At 35.9% G+C, this 18,430-nt stretch overlaps 1 protein-coding gene across 19 annotated transcripts in view; it reads left to right on the forward strand.

Annotated features, from left to right (window-relative positions):
- The window catches only part of LDB3 (LIM domain binding 3), a 129,466-nt gene that overhangs the window by 82,439 nt on the left and 28,597 nt on the right, over positions 1 to 18,430 (forward strand). For 10 of the 19 annotated variants that reach the window (XM_054206918.1, XM_054206920.1, XM_054206919.1 and 7 more), the window contains 3 exons: positions 10,890 to 10,925; positions 12,689 to 12,895; positions 17,267 to 17,431. In XM_054206918.1, the coding sequence (XP_054062893.1) occupies positions 10,890 to 10,925; positions 12,689 to 12,895; positions 17,267 to 17,431 (408 nt within the window). Of the gene's footprint in view, positions 1 to 20; positions 972 to 10,889; positions 10,926 to 12,688; positions 12,896 to 17,266; positions 17,432 to 18,430 lie in introns of those variants that run through there. The other 9 variants (XM_054206925.1, XM_054206928.1, XM_054206930.1 and 6 more) reach the window with 4 other exon arrangements.

The raw sequence follows: 18,430 nt of genomic DNA on the forward strand, positions 1-18,430 counted from the left end.
TCTCTTTCTTCACGCCACAGGGAAAGGTTTGAAACGGAACGTAACAGCCCACGCTTTGCCAAATTGCGCAACTGGCATCACGGCCTATCAGCGCAAATCCTTAATGTTAAAAGTTAAAGGCCCACATTTAGCAGGCAAATACATGAGACAGAAAATTACAGTAAAAAATTAATTCTGTCCTGAGGTAGAGCCCAAGAGTGTCACAGCCACAGGAAAGACTTACTGCTAGGGCCTTTCTCTGAGTGCCTGTCTTCTGTAGATGTCTGTCATTAGCCTGGTATCCGTTCACTGACACCAAAAGTAAAAATAATGATACAACAACAACAATCATGTTCTTCATTATAAAGTAGATTAGCTTTTGTCCTTTACTATATCAAGTGTAACTTCAGTATACAGGAAAACATCACTATTGTACTCTCTTGACTTTAATTCTAGAAGAAAAAGAGAAGGAAGTTATTGACAGTATTTCTTTAGGAGGAAGAGGAATGAGACTTTTACTGAGCTTTACTGCTGTAAAGATAATTAAGTAGGAGAAAGAGATGAAAAGGAAAACTGACTGAGCCTGGTCTAGACTTTGCTAAATGTACAACACACTTAGTTTGCATAGTTGAATGATGCTGTTTGAAATAAGATATTAGCAATGTGAAGTTATATTTCTTCAATATGTTATACTGGTAGAAGTCATTTGCTGAAATGATTGCTTTAAGTTTTTTGTTGGAAACCTGAATTTGTCATTATAGGAAAGCTAGAGATAGCTGTGGTTGCACAGGATTTCTGAGGAAATGACATTTTGCTAGAGGTGATTTAGGAGCGAGAAGAATATATAGTACTACTGGTGCACTGAAGTTTTGCATCTTGTAAGTTTTAAGGAATATGTTGCCCATTCTGTATCGCTCTTGCTTTGACCCACGTTTTTTTCTGTATATAGCAGCATGCTTTATCTGAAATAAAAGGTTTTAAAACTAAAATAATTATGTGCCTGTTTTACACAGTACTTCATTCTGTTTTAAAACAATAACTGCTTCAACTGATTATTGAAAGAAGGAGAGCTTTTCTTTCCACAATAGAAAATTTGGTCAAAAAGCTTTCCCCTGTTAATTTAAACGTCAGTAAGAATTATAGGTATCTGAATTAAAATAAACCTGACAAAGCAGTTGAAAGAACACCAGAAACGAAAAAATATTGTATTAGGTGTGAATGAAAACAAAGAATAATTAATAGATGTTAGATAACAACCTATTGATTATATGGTTTAGCATTTCCATTTGAATGATATGCATTCTCTGGCAATAATGTATTAATTTGTGCCCATGTGGAAGGCACTTGAGACATTGCTGGTGCTTAGAGTGGGATCTTTTGGTTTCAACATTTCAACAATGCGTTGCTTTTAAGCTGTGTCAGTCAAGATACGGCAAACCTATACCAAAGGCCCCCAAATAGTTCTATTTTCTCTTTGAAGGACACCAAGAGTGGTGTCACATCCCTCTCTAGCTTATGCTCTGATGATTAAATGAAACAAAAAAATGCAACTAAATTAAACTGTTTGTGGCTTCCATAGAAACAGTTGATATTAGCCCTCATCAGTCTGCGTTAGGAGTCCTTAGCATTGATTGAAGCAAAAGTTTCTGGTGATAAAACACTGGTCTCTGCAATGGAAGGTTGGCTCCTTTGTAGCTCTGCCTACAGCCCTCAATAAATTTTTTTTTTTTCATTAACTTCTATAAGTTGCAAATTAGGTACCTTTTATCTGGTAGAAGTAATTCTGATCAAAGATATTACTGCATGAGATTAGATTGAAACTCTTATACTTCTTGCTGCCTCCAAACATCTGGAATTTATATCAGCAGTCCATACAAGAACAAAGTTCATTCAAACTCACATTGTTTTTCTGCATTATGGAAAGAAGGAAAAGCTACTGTTCATGAAGGATTTTGCATGAATCAACCAAATACTGGAGTGTTTAAAGGGGAAAAAAAAATCTAGCTATCATACTTAAAAAAATTAAATTTTGAGTATTATTTAAGAGTACATGATCACTAGTTCCTTTTAAAATGCATCTCACTGTCTTAAATAAGTACCATAGCAATTCAGTAAGCACGCCATTTAATATACAACATTCATTTATATTTTCCTTATGGGAACACAAACAGATTCTGATTGTACCATCTTATTAGTGCCTGTGGAAAATCAGCATAACTGCATGAAATAAGAGCAACATTTTAACTTTTCCTGAATGTTGCTAAGATCAAACTTTGGTTCAGAGTGGGTGAATTTTATTTATATATGGGAAATTTTGATAGAAATTAAAATATCAATTGGCAATTACCTCTTTTTCATACATATCAAACGTACCTAAGTAAAAAAAAGATCTCCCAGTTCTAGTTTTCAACCAAATTAAATGTTTTTTCTGAATAAGTAATAATATGCAATTCCTATATAAGTGAAAACACTGTATCCTTAATGTTTTATGAATCTAATATTCTTTGTTTCAAATAGTCCTAGTGCATGTACTATAATAGAAAAGAAAATGTCTAGATTATATCTCAATGTTTACACATAATGGTATTTTTGAAGGTATTTTTTAATAATCAGAAAAGCATAGTTTGATCAGATACGTAATTAATGCAGATGTAATTAAGAAGCCCCTTGCCCTCAGCTCTGCTTCAGTGGATTTAATGATAAAAATTCAGTCCATATAAACCATGTAATCAGATAGAGAAACAGTTGTAATCCTTTTGCCTGGAGGTTACAAAATGGAACCTACTCACTCTACAAGCTTGTAGAATTTCAATTCTTTATGTAATTACAGAAAAAAAAAAAAAGTAATAGAAAAAAATCTTCACTAGTTGGTAACTTTTGGAACTTTTGCAATGATAAAGACCTTTTGTGAAGGTGCTGTTTCCCTAAGGCAAGATTGTTTATCACTGCACACTCCTACTTCTTAGCCCAGTCCCTCTCAAAAAATCTCATAAGTGGTGGGCTTTGTTAATTATACTTTCAGTCAAATTTTTCTGTCCAGTTTTTTGTTCATGTTTAGACTAGTAATTCCTTAACTTTTACTCCTCAAAAATCTGCCTTTATGTTGTCATGGCGATCTTCAAGCGCAGAAAATGAATGTTACAGATCTCTCCTTACATAACTATTAAGAGGCCTTGTTTTTCCCTCCTGAGTAGGAGGCAGACTTTTTCTGTAAGGTGGAGAAATTGGGCTGGATTTATCATTCTACTACATCTCACTGCTAGAGACAGTAACAGACTTTGCCTGATGAGAAATCATTAACAACTTGAAGAAACCACTAGCTTTGCTCTAGCTAAAGGTCAAGTCTGGCCTGGTTATGCCCTGGTTTTAATGTGTCGGGGTTATCTCGCTGTATATTGCTTCTGATTGACCAACCCCACGTTGTGGTGTTTCTTGACCATTTGCAAAAGTCTGCTGTTTTGCCTAGGTTGGTCTCAGTTAATGACAGTGAGGCTTAAAATAGACTCCTGACTGAAGACTCGATGAGTCATGTAATTCTTTAAAATAGCACTGATGATAGGCAAGTGTAGCTGTATTTTGAATGATGCCTGTTCTGCTGAGCAGAGGACAATGGTCGGTGACAATACTGTCTTCTAAATAGCCTTCGTGCCAAAAATAAAGTAAAACGCAGGATGTGGATAGTGATATTAACCCCCCGCCCTTCCCAATATTGCCAGTAAAGCATAGTGTTATAAGCATTTAATGAAGATACGGTAAAGCTGATGCCAGTAGGAAATCAAAACCAAAAGGCCTTCCAGGTAAATTTGCTTGTCTGGTTATGACACAGGGAAATGCTCATTTTCTGCTGTGGTATAAGACGGTTTGATCTAAACTAACCTATTTCCTGAATGCTGCTGCCTTGCCTTCTACTCAAGTGGTCTCCTCCTCACCTCCTACAATGCCTAGTTTGCAGCAGGAATATTGACTGTATGCGGTGTGTGCTGATGGGACGTGGCTACAGTATGACTTTAGGAAAGCAGGCATGAGAACCTGACCTCTCTTCCTTTCCTGCATGAAAAAATTACAAAAGGAGAAAGGTTCTGTGGCTCCTTCTCTTGCCTCCCTCCTTCCACGCCTGCTGCATGGGAAGGAGAGTAAGCTTTTGCTATGTAAAAAATATAGAGGTTGCTTTCTCTTTGTTGCAGTTTGTCTCATTACGCACAACTGTGTGGAGTGTATTTTCAGTAGCAAGGAACAAGTATTTTAGGGACCACTTTATAACTTTTGAAAAGTCCAACTCTTGCATATCACAGAGCTGTCTGAAGCCTTCTTCAGGGGCAGAAAAGGTGACATCAATTTTTCACTTGTGCACCCAGGTTCCCACAGGGACTAAATAGATTTTGTAGCTTTTTAGCACTGTCTACCATGAGTTTCAGAGACTGGGATTATCATTACACCTATCAGAAAATACCAGGATACTTGCACGAATTTTAGGTTGCAGAGTTAAAAAGATAGAATTTTGGTATGTACTGTTTTGGTAATACTAGATAATTACTTTCTTTAATCAGTTAGCCTTTAATCAACAGCTTTCTGCAACATACATTAAAATGAATTGACTAAAATTTGCTCCCGAGCACAACAATATTCTTTGTTCCACTGCTCCTTATCAAAGCTATCTGACACCACCAAGACAAGCTAAGGCTGATCCCCTTCCTTCCGTTTGCCAGAATTTCCAGTGCTTAGCATTGCTGACCTGCCCAATTGCCAAAAACTTCATATCTATATGCTAATGAGATTACCAAAGTCCTTTTCAAAGTTATATCTTATTTTTCCACAACAGCCCATGAAATAAAGCAGACTTCTATAGGTTGCTTTCTCATTTAAGGAACATAACTGCAATAAAGAATAACAAGCACATCAGTTTAATATATTCTCATCCCCAGTTACCTTTTAGTACCTCAACAGTGACAAAAATGTAGGAATAGTGAAATAACTCAATTGTCTGTATGGAATTCTGAGTGAAACCAGAAGGGAAACTCAATCAAATATAACGTGTTTGTTCCCCAAAATACTCCTGAAAGTTCTGTGGGAAAAATGAATTTAGAGATCATAAATTCCTTGTTTTCAAGCCAGTTCTCTGTAGAACCAATTGATCAAAGGTGATGACAGTAAGGTATGGTGTATCCACTTCAATGTATTCACTTAAAATTCAAAGCATGAGGCCTCCAAATGAAATTAGCAAATACCACGAAGCTTTTCTCAAAATAGTTCATAGAGAAAATAATGCATAAGCTAACAGAGCTTGTTAAAGCTCAAGATTCAATTTTGTGTGGGAGGGTGTGTGCACTGACCTGTATTTAACATCGTCTTTACTATCTCGGCCTTCTGCATGTTCCTGTCCAGCAGTTAACTTTTGCATGAGCAGAAATTAACATCGCTTTCATTCCTGTCACACTGTGCAACCTTTAAGATTCTCATATGCATCTTTCCGCCGATGTAGATGGCTAATCGAGATAGATACCAGTGCACAATGCTGCCTTTCTCTCTGACTCCTCCCCTGCATTGCCTTCAGTCCAACATGGAAAAAGCAGTTCTTGCATGTAGCAGGCTTTCCAACAAGCATGTGTAACCCAGAGGTGCTCAGCTGTGGTCTGTGCATCATCAGGCTGGCTCACAGAGCTTCGTTTAGGGTGAGCTGGACAACTGGCTGATAGCGTAGCACTGGCACTGCTTCCTTTTATTCTGCTTCTAAATTGCATTAATGTCAGCAAAATTACCCTAATTACTAATAACTTCCTAATAGTTCATTTCCACGTAAGCATTTGTCATAGTTGACCCAGAATGTTATATGATTACAAATAAGAGAGAGGGAAGGTAACAAAACCCTTAAGAGAATTTATGAAATAAAACGTAATCCGCATTGTGAAAGAATGAAAACTGCTCTAATTCATAGCGCTTACTGATTTGGTTCACGAACTGAATAGAAAAGACGCATTAGTATATTTCAGATGCAGCTTCAAACTTAGGATAATACCATGTAGAGAAAGTATGAATTTTCTTATCATCCATGCGCACAAATTAAAAAGTAGCACTAAAAATCTACCAGCTGAAATTGAGATCTATGGGTCTTGCTTTCTCCAGCTTCCCTGGAGAAAAGTGAAGTCATGATGAGAAAGAACACTTCAGTGAAATGGGAATAATTTCCTGGTCTACAATACCTAAACTTGTTGTGCTGTGGTTTTGTCTAAAATGGTCGCAAATACAAACTGAAAATCCTGTGTTCAGGTGCCTGGTGGCAGATACCTGCACTTTACCAGTGGGGCTATAAAAAGCTAGAGGGAACCATTCAGATAAATCCAATTGCATAATTAAGGGAATTATTATTATTATCTGAAATATCCCAGCTCAAGTTGCTCCACATACTCAGAATTTTGTGGTCTTTGTTGTTTGTTAAAGTGATGTGTTTACCAATAAGATAAATTGGAGTACGTATACTTGCATGCCAAATGTCACTAGGTAAATCTTGGAAAAGAGTTATCTTAATTTTCACCAATACTGACGCTGCTGTATTTCCAGCTGCATTTATTATTTGACTGTTAAATATAACAGCATACCAGTAGACGCCACTAAAATGCATCCACAGGAGGTATTTGCTTTGACTTTAGTGAGCTGCTTTGATTGAGTTCCATACTACTTGTTGACAATGAGTCGCTGGTTGTTTTTCCTTCTGCTGAATATATGATAATGCTTTTCCTACTCTGCGGCACTGTCTGCACAAACCAGGATACCTGCTGGGAGAAATGTATTTCCCTGTTTTGGAAAGCAGACATACTAGTAGGATATATTGCAATTGTTTTGGCGTGGGCTGTTCACATTCTTAACTACAGTGGCTGAAAAAGAGAGATGAGCTCTTCTACCCCTTTTTTCTGATCCCAAGCTAAAGTTTTAACTAAACCAGCATGACAGTTGTCTTCTGTCCTCTCCAGCTAACTGCCTATAATTTCTTTATGTGTCTTATGGTGTCTTTGTTAAGATAACAAAAATATAGCTTGGTGGAAAAAAAAGAGACAATCAATCTCAATAGTCTTATATTCATCTGACAATGGAATAATTCTCAGCTGCAAACATAGAAAGGTAGAAATAACTTATTGGATCAGAACAGCAGTCAATCTGGCTCAGTGTCCAGCTTCCAATAATGTCAATATCTCATGCCTTTGAGACAAAAATGTTTGGAAGGCCACCATGAAATAGCTTTCATACAACTTTACTCCCAGAAACCCTCTTAGATTTTTTTTTTTAAATTATTTTTTGACTTCTACTTCTTAAATGAAATTTTATTTGTAGGCAAATATGTTTATGTAAATATAAGTACATGTTATTTTAAGTCTAATAAGGACAAGTCCTTCAAATCCACAACATACTACTAGAAAAACTGAATTTTTAATTTCAATAGATATAGACCCTAATAATCAGTAAGCATTAATAATTATTTCCTCTTTGAAAAACGGTCAGTATATATCTGTCAGGTTCTATAAAAGATTATTGGATGGTCAATACAGGACAATACTGGAAAACTGAATAGCAATATTTATTTAAAAATCCATAATCTCTTATTAAAGATGGCGAGCTGATGTTTTAAATACTCAGTTGGGATTCAGGAGATCTTATTTCAGTTCTTTGCCCTGCTGTAGACCTTCTATTTGACCATGAGCAATTCTATGAAGTTGTAGTTCCTCATTTGTAACATGAGAAAATAGTCTCGCTCCATAAGAATATGGAGGAAAAAAAATGAATTATAGTATTCACAAATTGTCCCTACTGAAAGACAGAGAAGAGTTGAAGGACCACGTGGTCTCTCAGAATGCCTAATGTTCCTTACGTCATCAGATCTTCATTACAGATTAAATGATTCTGTCTCTACAACATTTTAATGGAACAGAGGGGAGCTATTCAAGAGAGAGTCTAGATCTGTTATTCTCTAAGGAGAAGGTAGATGAAAGGTGCACAAGCGCCACATCTCAGGTCGTCTGTTACACGCAGATGTTTGTTTAGGAATCTTCTACATTTGGTTTCCAAAAACAAAATATAACAGATTGGAATACTGGACAGTATCTCAATGTCCAGTGCATACAGTTTGGATTCAACAGAATAATTTATTGGAAATTCTCTTTAGTTTCTTCAGGCTCTTTTTAGGATCTAGTAGCACACACAGTCTTGGTTTGCAAAAGAATTTTACATTTCATTACTCAAACTATTATAATTCTTGCTAGTGTGTCGGAGGGAAAGACTATTTCTATCATTTCAGTCACCCTGTCTTTAGGACCATATCATGCAGCATATTTTTATAAGAACGAAAAATGTCATAATTTCCGTTGTATAATATACTGTATATTTGGGAGGACAGTATATTGCATAAATAAACCTTGTCGGAGATACATGTCCGATATTTAATAAAATCCGTGGGAGTAGCACTGTTGTCTCTGAACGGTCACTGACTAAGGCCCTTCTATCAAAAGCCATTTCAGCTGGAGACTAAAAGGACTGCAGACAAAACCCCATTAATATTAAATCTCTCCCAGATAGTTCAAAACTACTATCCATGACTGTCCGTTATTTGAGCCGCCTGTGTAGGTAGACACAGCAATACAAACTGTTCATATAATTCTGAGCCAAATTCTTTTATGTTGTGAAGCTATTGACTTTGCTAAGCCTGCCACAGGGATGTATTTGACTCAAAAGTAAAATTAATTCTGCATTTAGTTAGCAAAAAGTGTTTGATTATAAAGGCTAGAAATCCAATAGTCTGTTCCTCAAAAGGCAAGTAATGCCAATAAGAGACACATCTGATCTTGAGCCTTTCTCACTATTAGCCAGATGGGAATTACTCCTGTTGACTGGGAAGAGAAATAGCTCTTCGAAGCGAAATCATGAAGAAGTATTGTGTGCCTTTGAGCTCATCTTTCGCTTTACTCTCTGCCTTCTCCTTTGCTTTATTCTGTGGAAGTATGTTTACTATACTTCTCTCTCTCTTTTTAACCTTCACAACTCCCCTGCCATTTTCCCTCAACGTTATCCTGTATTTGTACGCGCATGGGAAAAACCTTCCGTGAAAACCCGACCACAAAGTCAAGTGACATTTTTCTGCATTCTTTAGTATAGCCCCAGATAGTGGAGCAGAAAAGTTTGGATCAGATTAACAGTAACAACAGAGGCCTGACGCTGCTTCTGCCTGACCCCAGCTGCCTGCCTTTTGGTCTTGACTGCCATTTCTCATAGAATATTTGGTAACACTGGAAATAAACAATGCTTTATTCTTTTCAGGCTGTGACTGTGGGTTTTAATACTCTCGCATGATTATGGCTCTTGGTATACTAACACACGCACAATTTCTAGCCCATCCTCCTCTACCTTGTTTCATCCTGGCTGTCCTATACTTGACGTTCCAGTGAAGTCATGGCTTGGTTACCATCAAGATAGTGTTTGGTTTCTCATTGCTTTAGAGTGGTGAACCAATTGATCTTCTTGGGGTATTGACTTTCATGAGAAGTTCTTCCATTCTGACCATAATAACATTCTTAGTCAGACAGCCACATCTGAAGGTCATTTCAGGTCTACTTCTGGGTTTGAAAATCTGGCTTCAATTCATATATTTTAGGGGTTACATTTTAATTAGAGGTTTTAAAAATTGGTAGAGAACATCTATGCTCAAACCTTTGCTGAGGTAAACTGGGTTGTTTTTTATAACTTTATTGGAGTTAAAATAAGGAAAGGGTATGTGACTGTACGCATGTATGTATGTATACATACATAAACACAGAGATAAATATATGAAATACTACTAATAATGTGGAAAAATATTAAGAATAGCCTTCCAAACATAATGTAAGATAATAACTGGAGCCCAACAATTCCACGTAAATAAATACATGCAATCCTTTTTTTGAAGGACTTTTCAGAAGGCAGTTTCAGTTGGGTAAATGAGGACGTTTGCTTTGTGTTTTGTAATTTTAGATCCCAGTTAAGTAAAATGTTCTAATTTGGCATATTTAAACTTTAAATGTATTGAAATTCCAGCACAATTCCTTAAATAGGAAAGGATACAACCACCCACCAAATTGCTAAATATTGAGATTATCTCAATTACTTAACCGAATTTCAAACTTAGAAGTCTAAGGCTAAAGGATTCTATTCTTTAGGAAAATACCTATGTTGCAACTTCTTACACAGATACACAGTTGCTTGCGCTCAAACTGGTCAGTTATTTTTGTAAGCTTGTACGTGTGTTTACAGAGTAACAGCCTAATTCTCTATCACTGAAATTGAGGCTGACTTACTCCTCACCTCAGTGAAGGAATGATTTCACTTGTTTCTAATCCAATTTAGACTGAGAAAACTAGTATTTACCTGGGTAGGACAGAGAATTTTTAAGTGATGCCAGACATAAATAATCCATATTTATGAGTTGTTAACCACTTAACTGCTTATCAATCACTTCAAAATATTGGATCCTTGAGGTCTGCCCAAGTCTGATTATTCTTACCATTCGGAGTTGGCATCAGAATACGGTCTGCTGGAATATTCTAGAAATTTTCTTTTAAGAGGGAGCTTATTAAAGTCAAAACTATGCCTGAAATTACAAATTAGACATTGTATGTATGTATATAACTGTCAATTTTCCTTCATTTTACTTTAATATTGAAACAAAGTTGTTTGCAACTGAGAAGCAGCATACAATAAACTTGCATATTTGGTGGGTTTCACTTGGGGAGCTGAAAAGGTTTCTCACAACTGTATTTATGAGCAACCACTCTAGGATGCTTTTTGCAACCAAACATTTCACCTCAACCCATCTTCTTTCTCCCTGGGGTGTTTTTTTGCCACCACTGGCTATTGCATTCACTTTATTCATACTGTATCCCCTCCTTTCACAGAGACAAGGAAAATGTTGCAGCAGCATCAGAAAACAGGTAATGTTTGCTCTGTGTGTTTGGCTTCCCTCTATTCAGAGTTTACCTACGCTTTCCTCATATTGTTCTTACCTCAAAACCAAGACATTTCTATGCTGTTTGAGCAGATGATGAATGTAGAGGTTTCAACAAAGTGGGTTTGTTAGACTTTTCTTTCTGATGTAGACTTCAAAAAGCTCTGTGAGATGAGGCGGGCAGGGATCATGTTTCTCAGAACTTATTAACCTGAAAATAAGCAGCTTTTATCAAATGTTCTTGAAATGGAATATTGTAATTTTGTGATGGAGTTTTAAGAACAATTTCCATTTTAAACTTTGTCTAGATTGTTCAAGATGTTTTTAAAACCTAAATAAGATTATCTTTTTGGTATTTTAAAAACATATATGTATCAAATTCTTGCATATCTTGATTGATCCTCGATGGGTTATGAGGTTGAAGACATAGTAACTCTGTAAGTAAGTTCTTTCATTTCAAAAGTTGTTTTGTCCCAAAGAATCTCAGCATGTTTTGCAGTTACGTATAGAAATGTATTGTTTTCCATTAGTTCATGTACTAAAATACGTAAGTACTGCAACACAGGTATTTCTTGAGTGAATCTGACCAATTGTTTAAGGGAGCAAAGAAATGCCTCTTGTTAGCTTGTCATGCAAAGAATTCTCTCTCTGCTTTTCTCTGTCCTGTTGATTCCTGCCTAAACAATGTGCAGTCACTTTTTATTTTTGATTTTTATAAGGCTGCTCACATTCGAACAAAGATTGCATAGAGTTACAATCCAAGTGCAAGCATTATCGTTTTTATTGACACAAGCAATCGCAACTGGCACTTGGAACAGTAAGGAAAACTGATTTTTATTTTTAAATTAATTATGTCAAAAGAATGAAATAAAAGCACTGATTCCTATATAACTACTGTATGTAAATTAAATTGAAAATATAAGTAACACGTGTTAGCATTTCACTAGCAGTTTCATTTGTGTAAAATCATCTACAGGATTATGCAGCTGCTACACTGAAATCTCTTTTTTTATTTTATTTTATTTTACTTTACCAGGAGCAATTTCTGAAGTATGACTGATGTTACTGTCATACTACATTGCCTTAATCTTGCATGGTTTGTCATACCATTGCTTTTCTCCATCTCCATTATCATCACAGCTCTGCTACGTGTCTTATTTTGATATTCCTAGCAATATGGTTTACAGTTTTAACACAAGGTACCTTTTTTAATTCTTAAAGCCTTTCCTGGTCTTTAAGCAGTAATAAAAAAATAAACTGTCAAGACTTGTCATGATTTCAGCTGCAATATCATCATGATCTCCTATGGCATAAGGAAATTGGGGATACAGAAAGAGGACACTGGATATTTACAGATATAAATCTTCTTCCAGGAAAAAGAAAAGACAGAAAGATAAAGCCTTCATTATTAAACCTAGACTTAACTTGATTTTTCAGTTATGAGGTTCATTACTTTTGGTTTTGGTTTTTTGGTTATTTTTTCTGAAGGCTTTATTGCATATAAATAATAACTACTATCTTAAAGGGCCAGATATTAGCATTCGAAAATGGTGCTTTATTTGGTATGGTAGGCAGTAAGCACATGTATCTCTGAAAACTAAAACATCGAACAACCCTTTTTCTATTAAGCCACCAGCCGCTTCTGCGGCTGGAATTCTGTCTGTCCCTCAAATACCTGCTATTATGTAGGAAATTGGAGACATAATAAATACTTCATTTACAAATCCCCTTGTAATCTTTGTTACCCAGGCCTACAGCTACTACACACGCGCCACAGTATGTGACCTCAAGTATTTGGCATTCTCCTAAATCATTCACCATGGATGCCAACACTGACAATGCTAAGCCAGTGGCTTCCAAGGGCTCTCTGAGGCTTGGAGCGGGTACAAGTCAGAGGGAGGCCAGTTTCGTCACTACTGGCCAGAAAGTCCCTCTCACTTCATCCAGTAATCAAAGGTACACTGTGACGTGTAACTGCATCACTGACCTGGTTTGGAGCTTTGGAATGGTTTGGCGATAACAACCTCTAACTCCTTCAGACAGAAAAGCCCATTGCCTAAAAGGCAGATGTCCAAGTTCTACAAATTCCAGCAACTTCTAGTTCATGTGGGTTTTACATTTTAAGTGGCACCTCTTAAGGATCTCACCTGCAATATGGAGACAACGGTCATTAAGCACCTTCTGCAGTGAAGCAGCAGCCGATATTATTCACTGTATTTCTACAAACATTCCCATATTCAAATGCAAAACTCTTCCATGCTATACCTTTCTCTAAACACCTTTTCCAGGAATTTTTTCTACAAATGCTACAAAAAGATATAATTTTTGCCTGTTCATTTTTATTTTTGTTCCCTACGTTTTCAATTCTTTACAAGAGATCTGTTGAAGGATTTGAAACAAAAAGATCTTCACCGTTACATAAAGGAAACTAAGTACTGCTTTAATAGTCCACTTGATGATTGTTATTTGGACAGAAAGTCTCAGAACTTAGGACCTTACTGAGAGAAAGAAGTGTAATCTGCACTCATTTTTTAATGTTAGAGTGTGTTTGTTGCTGTGTTTTCTCATTATGGTGGTTAACCATTATTATCCTCTTAACCTCTACTGATCCGTATTCATGAGTGAAAATCAGCTGAGAAGAGATATGTGTGTTTGTTATCATCCGTGTAACTTACTCACTTCATACATTTTATGTTTATTTGTTACCACAAATATGGAGATGTTTGAGAACATCCATTTCCTTTGATTTTCCTAAAAATGCAAAATACTGTAAAGATGAAAATCGTGCAGGATAACTGTATTAAAAAAAAAAAACAAAACAAACCAAACAACAACAAAAAACTCTTTAACATATGTAATAATGAAGCTGTTATAATAGATTGTCTATTCTATAAATCATCATTATTCATACTTATCAGTTCTTAAAATTCTTCTGCACCTGAAGAACTTAAAAAAAAAAAAAAGATTGAAAAATCTAGAAAGAAGGCAATCTTGAGGGGGAAAAAAATTACGTCATTTTATTTGAATATCTAACTAACATTATTTAAAATTTATAAACTAAATTTTAGTTTATAATTTTAGTCTGAGTTCGTTCTATTAAACTGGCTAGAGAATTAGTTCCCAACTGCATATAATTTATGTAACCAGATCACCCTGATTTTAAGATTATATCTACTTCATTTATGTTTATTCCAATTCCTTGTTCTGTTAATTAATATATTCTACTCTGCAGGAAGGTGATCAAGCCTCTAACACTTTAATCACATAAGAAGAACTATTACAAACAGCATGCAAGATAAAACTTGTTTGTATTTCTTTTGAAATTTTTAAGGTATTCCAGTATATTTGCATTTACTTTCTTTATATGTGTTTGTCCAGTTCAAATCTGTCTCCACACAGGTCCATGTCCACACATATCTTTTTTTCTTTCTTTCTTTTAAATATGTATCACTGAGTGTGTGTTTTGGTTAAGGTTTTGGAGATCGTTACAACAATTAAGTAACTTCACTGTTTTCTTCTATTCAAGGTATGAAGTCTTGATTCTTTTAGGATCTGTAGCAAATTCCCTTTCACATCAGTGAAAATAGAAAGAGAAAATAGGTGAAATCCTAGTTTGTATTTGCTTTTAGGACGTATATTAAGTGCCATTTTTATGTGCGGTATATGTTCAGTGCTTTCCTGTTTGCCAAATCAAAGATGTGTAATACTAAATTTTGACTCAACACCTTTTAATGTGACAGTTCCAGTAGCCGCTGTTGAACAGGGTGAAAAAAATCCTGTATATTAAAACTGAGTAACAGACGAGCCCATGATCCATAGCTGTGATGTATAATAGACAGCTACTCTGCTGCATAGTCTATGCAATTGATACTGTATTAGCTAAGTGGAAAAATTTACATCATAATGCAAATGCATCAAGATGGAAGAAGTGATCTGACTTTCAAATGCATATTATGCATTTTTTGCAAATGTTATATATGTTGCAAAACTTCTGGTGTAATGATTTGAAAACCAGAATCGCAAACAGGATGAGTATTTTCAGGAGCTCGCTTGTTATGTATATAATTGCAAACACTTGTAAGGGAGGAAATACTGATTTTCTGCCATTGTCGTGGGTTGCAATCCACTTTGCAATTGGTGGGCATAACAACCACACTTCCATTTCAGCTAATCAAACAGTAAAATATTCAGCTGAAATAAGACACCGTGATTTAGACTACTAAACCATACAAGAGGGCAGAGAAGAGGAGGAAAACAGGGGAAATGGGAGAGTCCCTTGAAGAGTAATGAGTATCACGAATTCTGAAGTTCCGAGTACTCATTCTGGGTCCTGAGGAGTATAACTTGTTGAGTCAGTGGTTCTGAGAGAAGCAAAAGAAAATATTAGAGAGAATGGCTGAAACACAGAGAAAATACTTGCACAATGGCAAATTCGCATAAGAAAAAAAAGCTAAGACAAAGACTGTTTGAGAGTTAAGGTTTGGCTGAAAAACAGTCATGGAACTGTAAGCTTTCTTTTGTTATTGGATACTTACTGTGCTCAGGAAAGAAAATTTGGGGCATTTTTTGTACATTGCACATGAGAATCAATGAAATCCATCACCCTGCCAGGAGTCATTTGTAAGAACCCAGAGATGTGGCAATGTACTTAGGTGAAAAGCAGTCAAAATATATCCATTATGTTCTTATACCACCGCTCGTGGACAAGACAACTATGTCATGTACAGTAATGCCCTGATTTAAAAAAGAAAATAAAATACATTTATTAGGGTAACTACTAAAGAAAATGAACCTACAGCACAATAATATGGCATCAAGAAAAATGTCCCTTATGTCTGGGGGACATATGCTTTTATTGTCACTGAAGTTTGTGCCCCAAAATAGTACAATAATCTGAAAAATCAAATTGCAATTAGTTGTTTTTCAGTGGCTTATTTGTTCTGTGGATAATAACTAATAAAATCCACAGTAAAATCTGCCTAAACACAAATTTAAGCTTTTGTCTTTTCTTGTTTCTCCTCTTCTCCCTCCCCGCCCTTTAATTTTAACTGACCTAGTGATTTTTGTTAAGTTTATTGACAAGTGAATAATGAATGTAGATATTATTATTTTGTTCACTGAAACAGTCAGCAAAGAACTTGAATCTTTAAGTCCATTTATTGGGGTTTTTTTGTGGGGCTTGGGTTGTTTTTTTTCCATGCGATATAAGAGCTAGTGGAAGACAATACACTGCACCTCCCAAACAACTGGGTCATTTCTTAGCAGTGGATGGCTTTGACTAAAGTGTCTTGCAAAGCTGCCTAATAGATAACCGTGCCCCATTTGTCTATCTGTAAGAGATGATTAATAATACTTGCCAAATTTGAGGGAGGCTGCAAGGCTGAAATACGTTAATGAGCACTGAGTGCCCTGATAGCAGGTGATGAAAAATATTAGCAGTTCAGTGAGTTACTAAAATGGCCACAGGATGAAAGACAAGATTTTTATTATTTTTATTTGTTTCAATTAATCTATTTTGCAATCAAATAAAGAGAAAATGAATTGAATTTTAATATTGCTCTGCTCCATGTTATCTGTGCCACAATAGCACAAGAGGGCCACAAGGGTAACAACTTGTGCTCATCACCCAAGCGGTTTTAAAACTAGTGTAGTAAAATTTTATGCTACATCTTCCCCTTGTATTTTGCATGCTGTTCTATGTGTAAAAAGGTGTCTTATTTTTTGATGGGTTGGCCAGTGTAATGTAAGGTGAATTTAGGTCAGAGATGAATGGACTCCTTTTAAACATTTCTCCACTACCTGTATTGCAAAAAACTGATTAAACCCAACACAAAACTGTGCTGATTGGATTTCTAGACTATCAGAACTTGCAGGAAACCTACTGACACAAGACTATGATAATATCCTTTAAATTGCTTTTCTTCATCTAATTAAAAAGTTTGCTCCTAACATAAGCTTCAGCTCCAGGAGTAAATATTGGATGAAATTTATCCCAACTCAAAGAGTTTGTGACAGACTCTTTGCAGCCATTTAAGTACTGCATGCCACATTTCCTACCAGTGGCTTCAGTGGGAGCAGGACTTAAGTGAGAGGGATAAATTTCAGTCAAGCAGGACTGGAACTGCGTGAAAGTCTTAACTGCACATCCGAAAAGGCCTAACAAATGTCTTTTTTTTTTTCCTTTGCATAATTGTGCTTTTCCCTCAGTAATACAGCCTGCTACTATGTTTGCAGCTTCAGGTTCAAACATAGTAGGTTTTATGCTCTATGTTTAAATACACGCCTTCTTAAGATGCTTCTTGTTTTATTTAATTTAACTTTAATTAGTACCCCTGTTGAGCATGCTCCGGTGTCTACCAGTTCTGCCTCTGCTCCTGCACCACATGCTTCAGCACATCAGCCTGCTACTGCTGCTCAAAATACAGCCAGTCTGATGACACCACCAGCAACCACCTCAGTAGCGCAAGAGTCTTTCTCATCCTCCTTCCAAAGGTAATGCTTCATTGCTTTGTCCTTTCGCACATACACCCCGGTATGGCTCTGGAAATGCTGCATACACATTCTTAACTTAAGAATGTAGTATGTAAAAGCTGTAACCTATTTTAGATGCTTTTATATATTTTGGTGTGGTTTCTTATTTTGAAGTATGTTGTTCATGTTTGCAACGAATTTGCAAAATAAAACTGCCCTAAAAAATGTAGTTTTAAGTCTGCAGTACAGCTTACATTTTCAGAAAGCAAGTCTAGGTTTAAAACTAGAAATGTTTTTTCACCATTTGTAATAAAACCAAAACAAGTCCTCACAATAGTTAACGGTGGTTGAATGAAGGCTCTTTTAATAGCGTTTCTGCAGTATGACATGAAATGGAAAATTAAAAAACGTCATTTACTCACGTGATTGAGCTTACCATATCATAGCAGATGTCAGTGAAACATGGTGGACAATGAGCAATATGTCAATAAAACCACGCGTCTGATGATTGACTTGCTCAGTAAGGTATTAAGTCAATTAATTTCTATTAGATATATCTACTACTTTTTCTCTAATGAGATTTAGCTATAGACCTAAATTGTGTTTCAGGGAGGTATGCATTCATAAGACTTGTAGTACAGTAGGAGTTAGCGTGTATATTAAAAGTTCTCAGTCTGTGAAGAAACGAGTGGGATTTATACTGCTGTCAGTTACATTATAGTAATTTTGGAGATAGAGTGATTTCCTTTGGTGCATACTATTCTTTTCTCTTTGATTTTTGATGAATATTCCTAAAAGATGTATGGTTTAGCATGCTTTAAAAATCCAAGGAAAACCACGCTTCCAGTAATGCAAACTACTTCAAATAATTGAGACCTAAGATGTAGTCTGTCATATCTTAGATTTGTGTAAATGGAATTGGAAATGTTCTCTTGGCTCTATTTCATGTTTAATTTTTGCTAGCTGACTTAAGTTATTTACATGTACCAACTGCTTAGTTTCTCGCTTTAGTCAGTTTTT

This window comes from Rissa tridactyla, chromosome 6 (genome assembly GCF_028500815.1).
Source record: "Rissa tridactyla isolate bRisTri1 chromosome 6, bRisTri1.patW.cur.20221130, whole genome shotgun sequence".
In the NCBI taxonomy this organism is placed as follows: domain Eukaryota; kingdom Metazoa; phylum Chordata; class Aves; order Charadriiformes; family Laridae; genus Rissa; species Rissa tridactyla.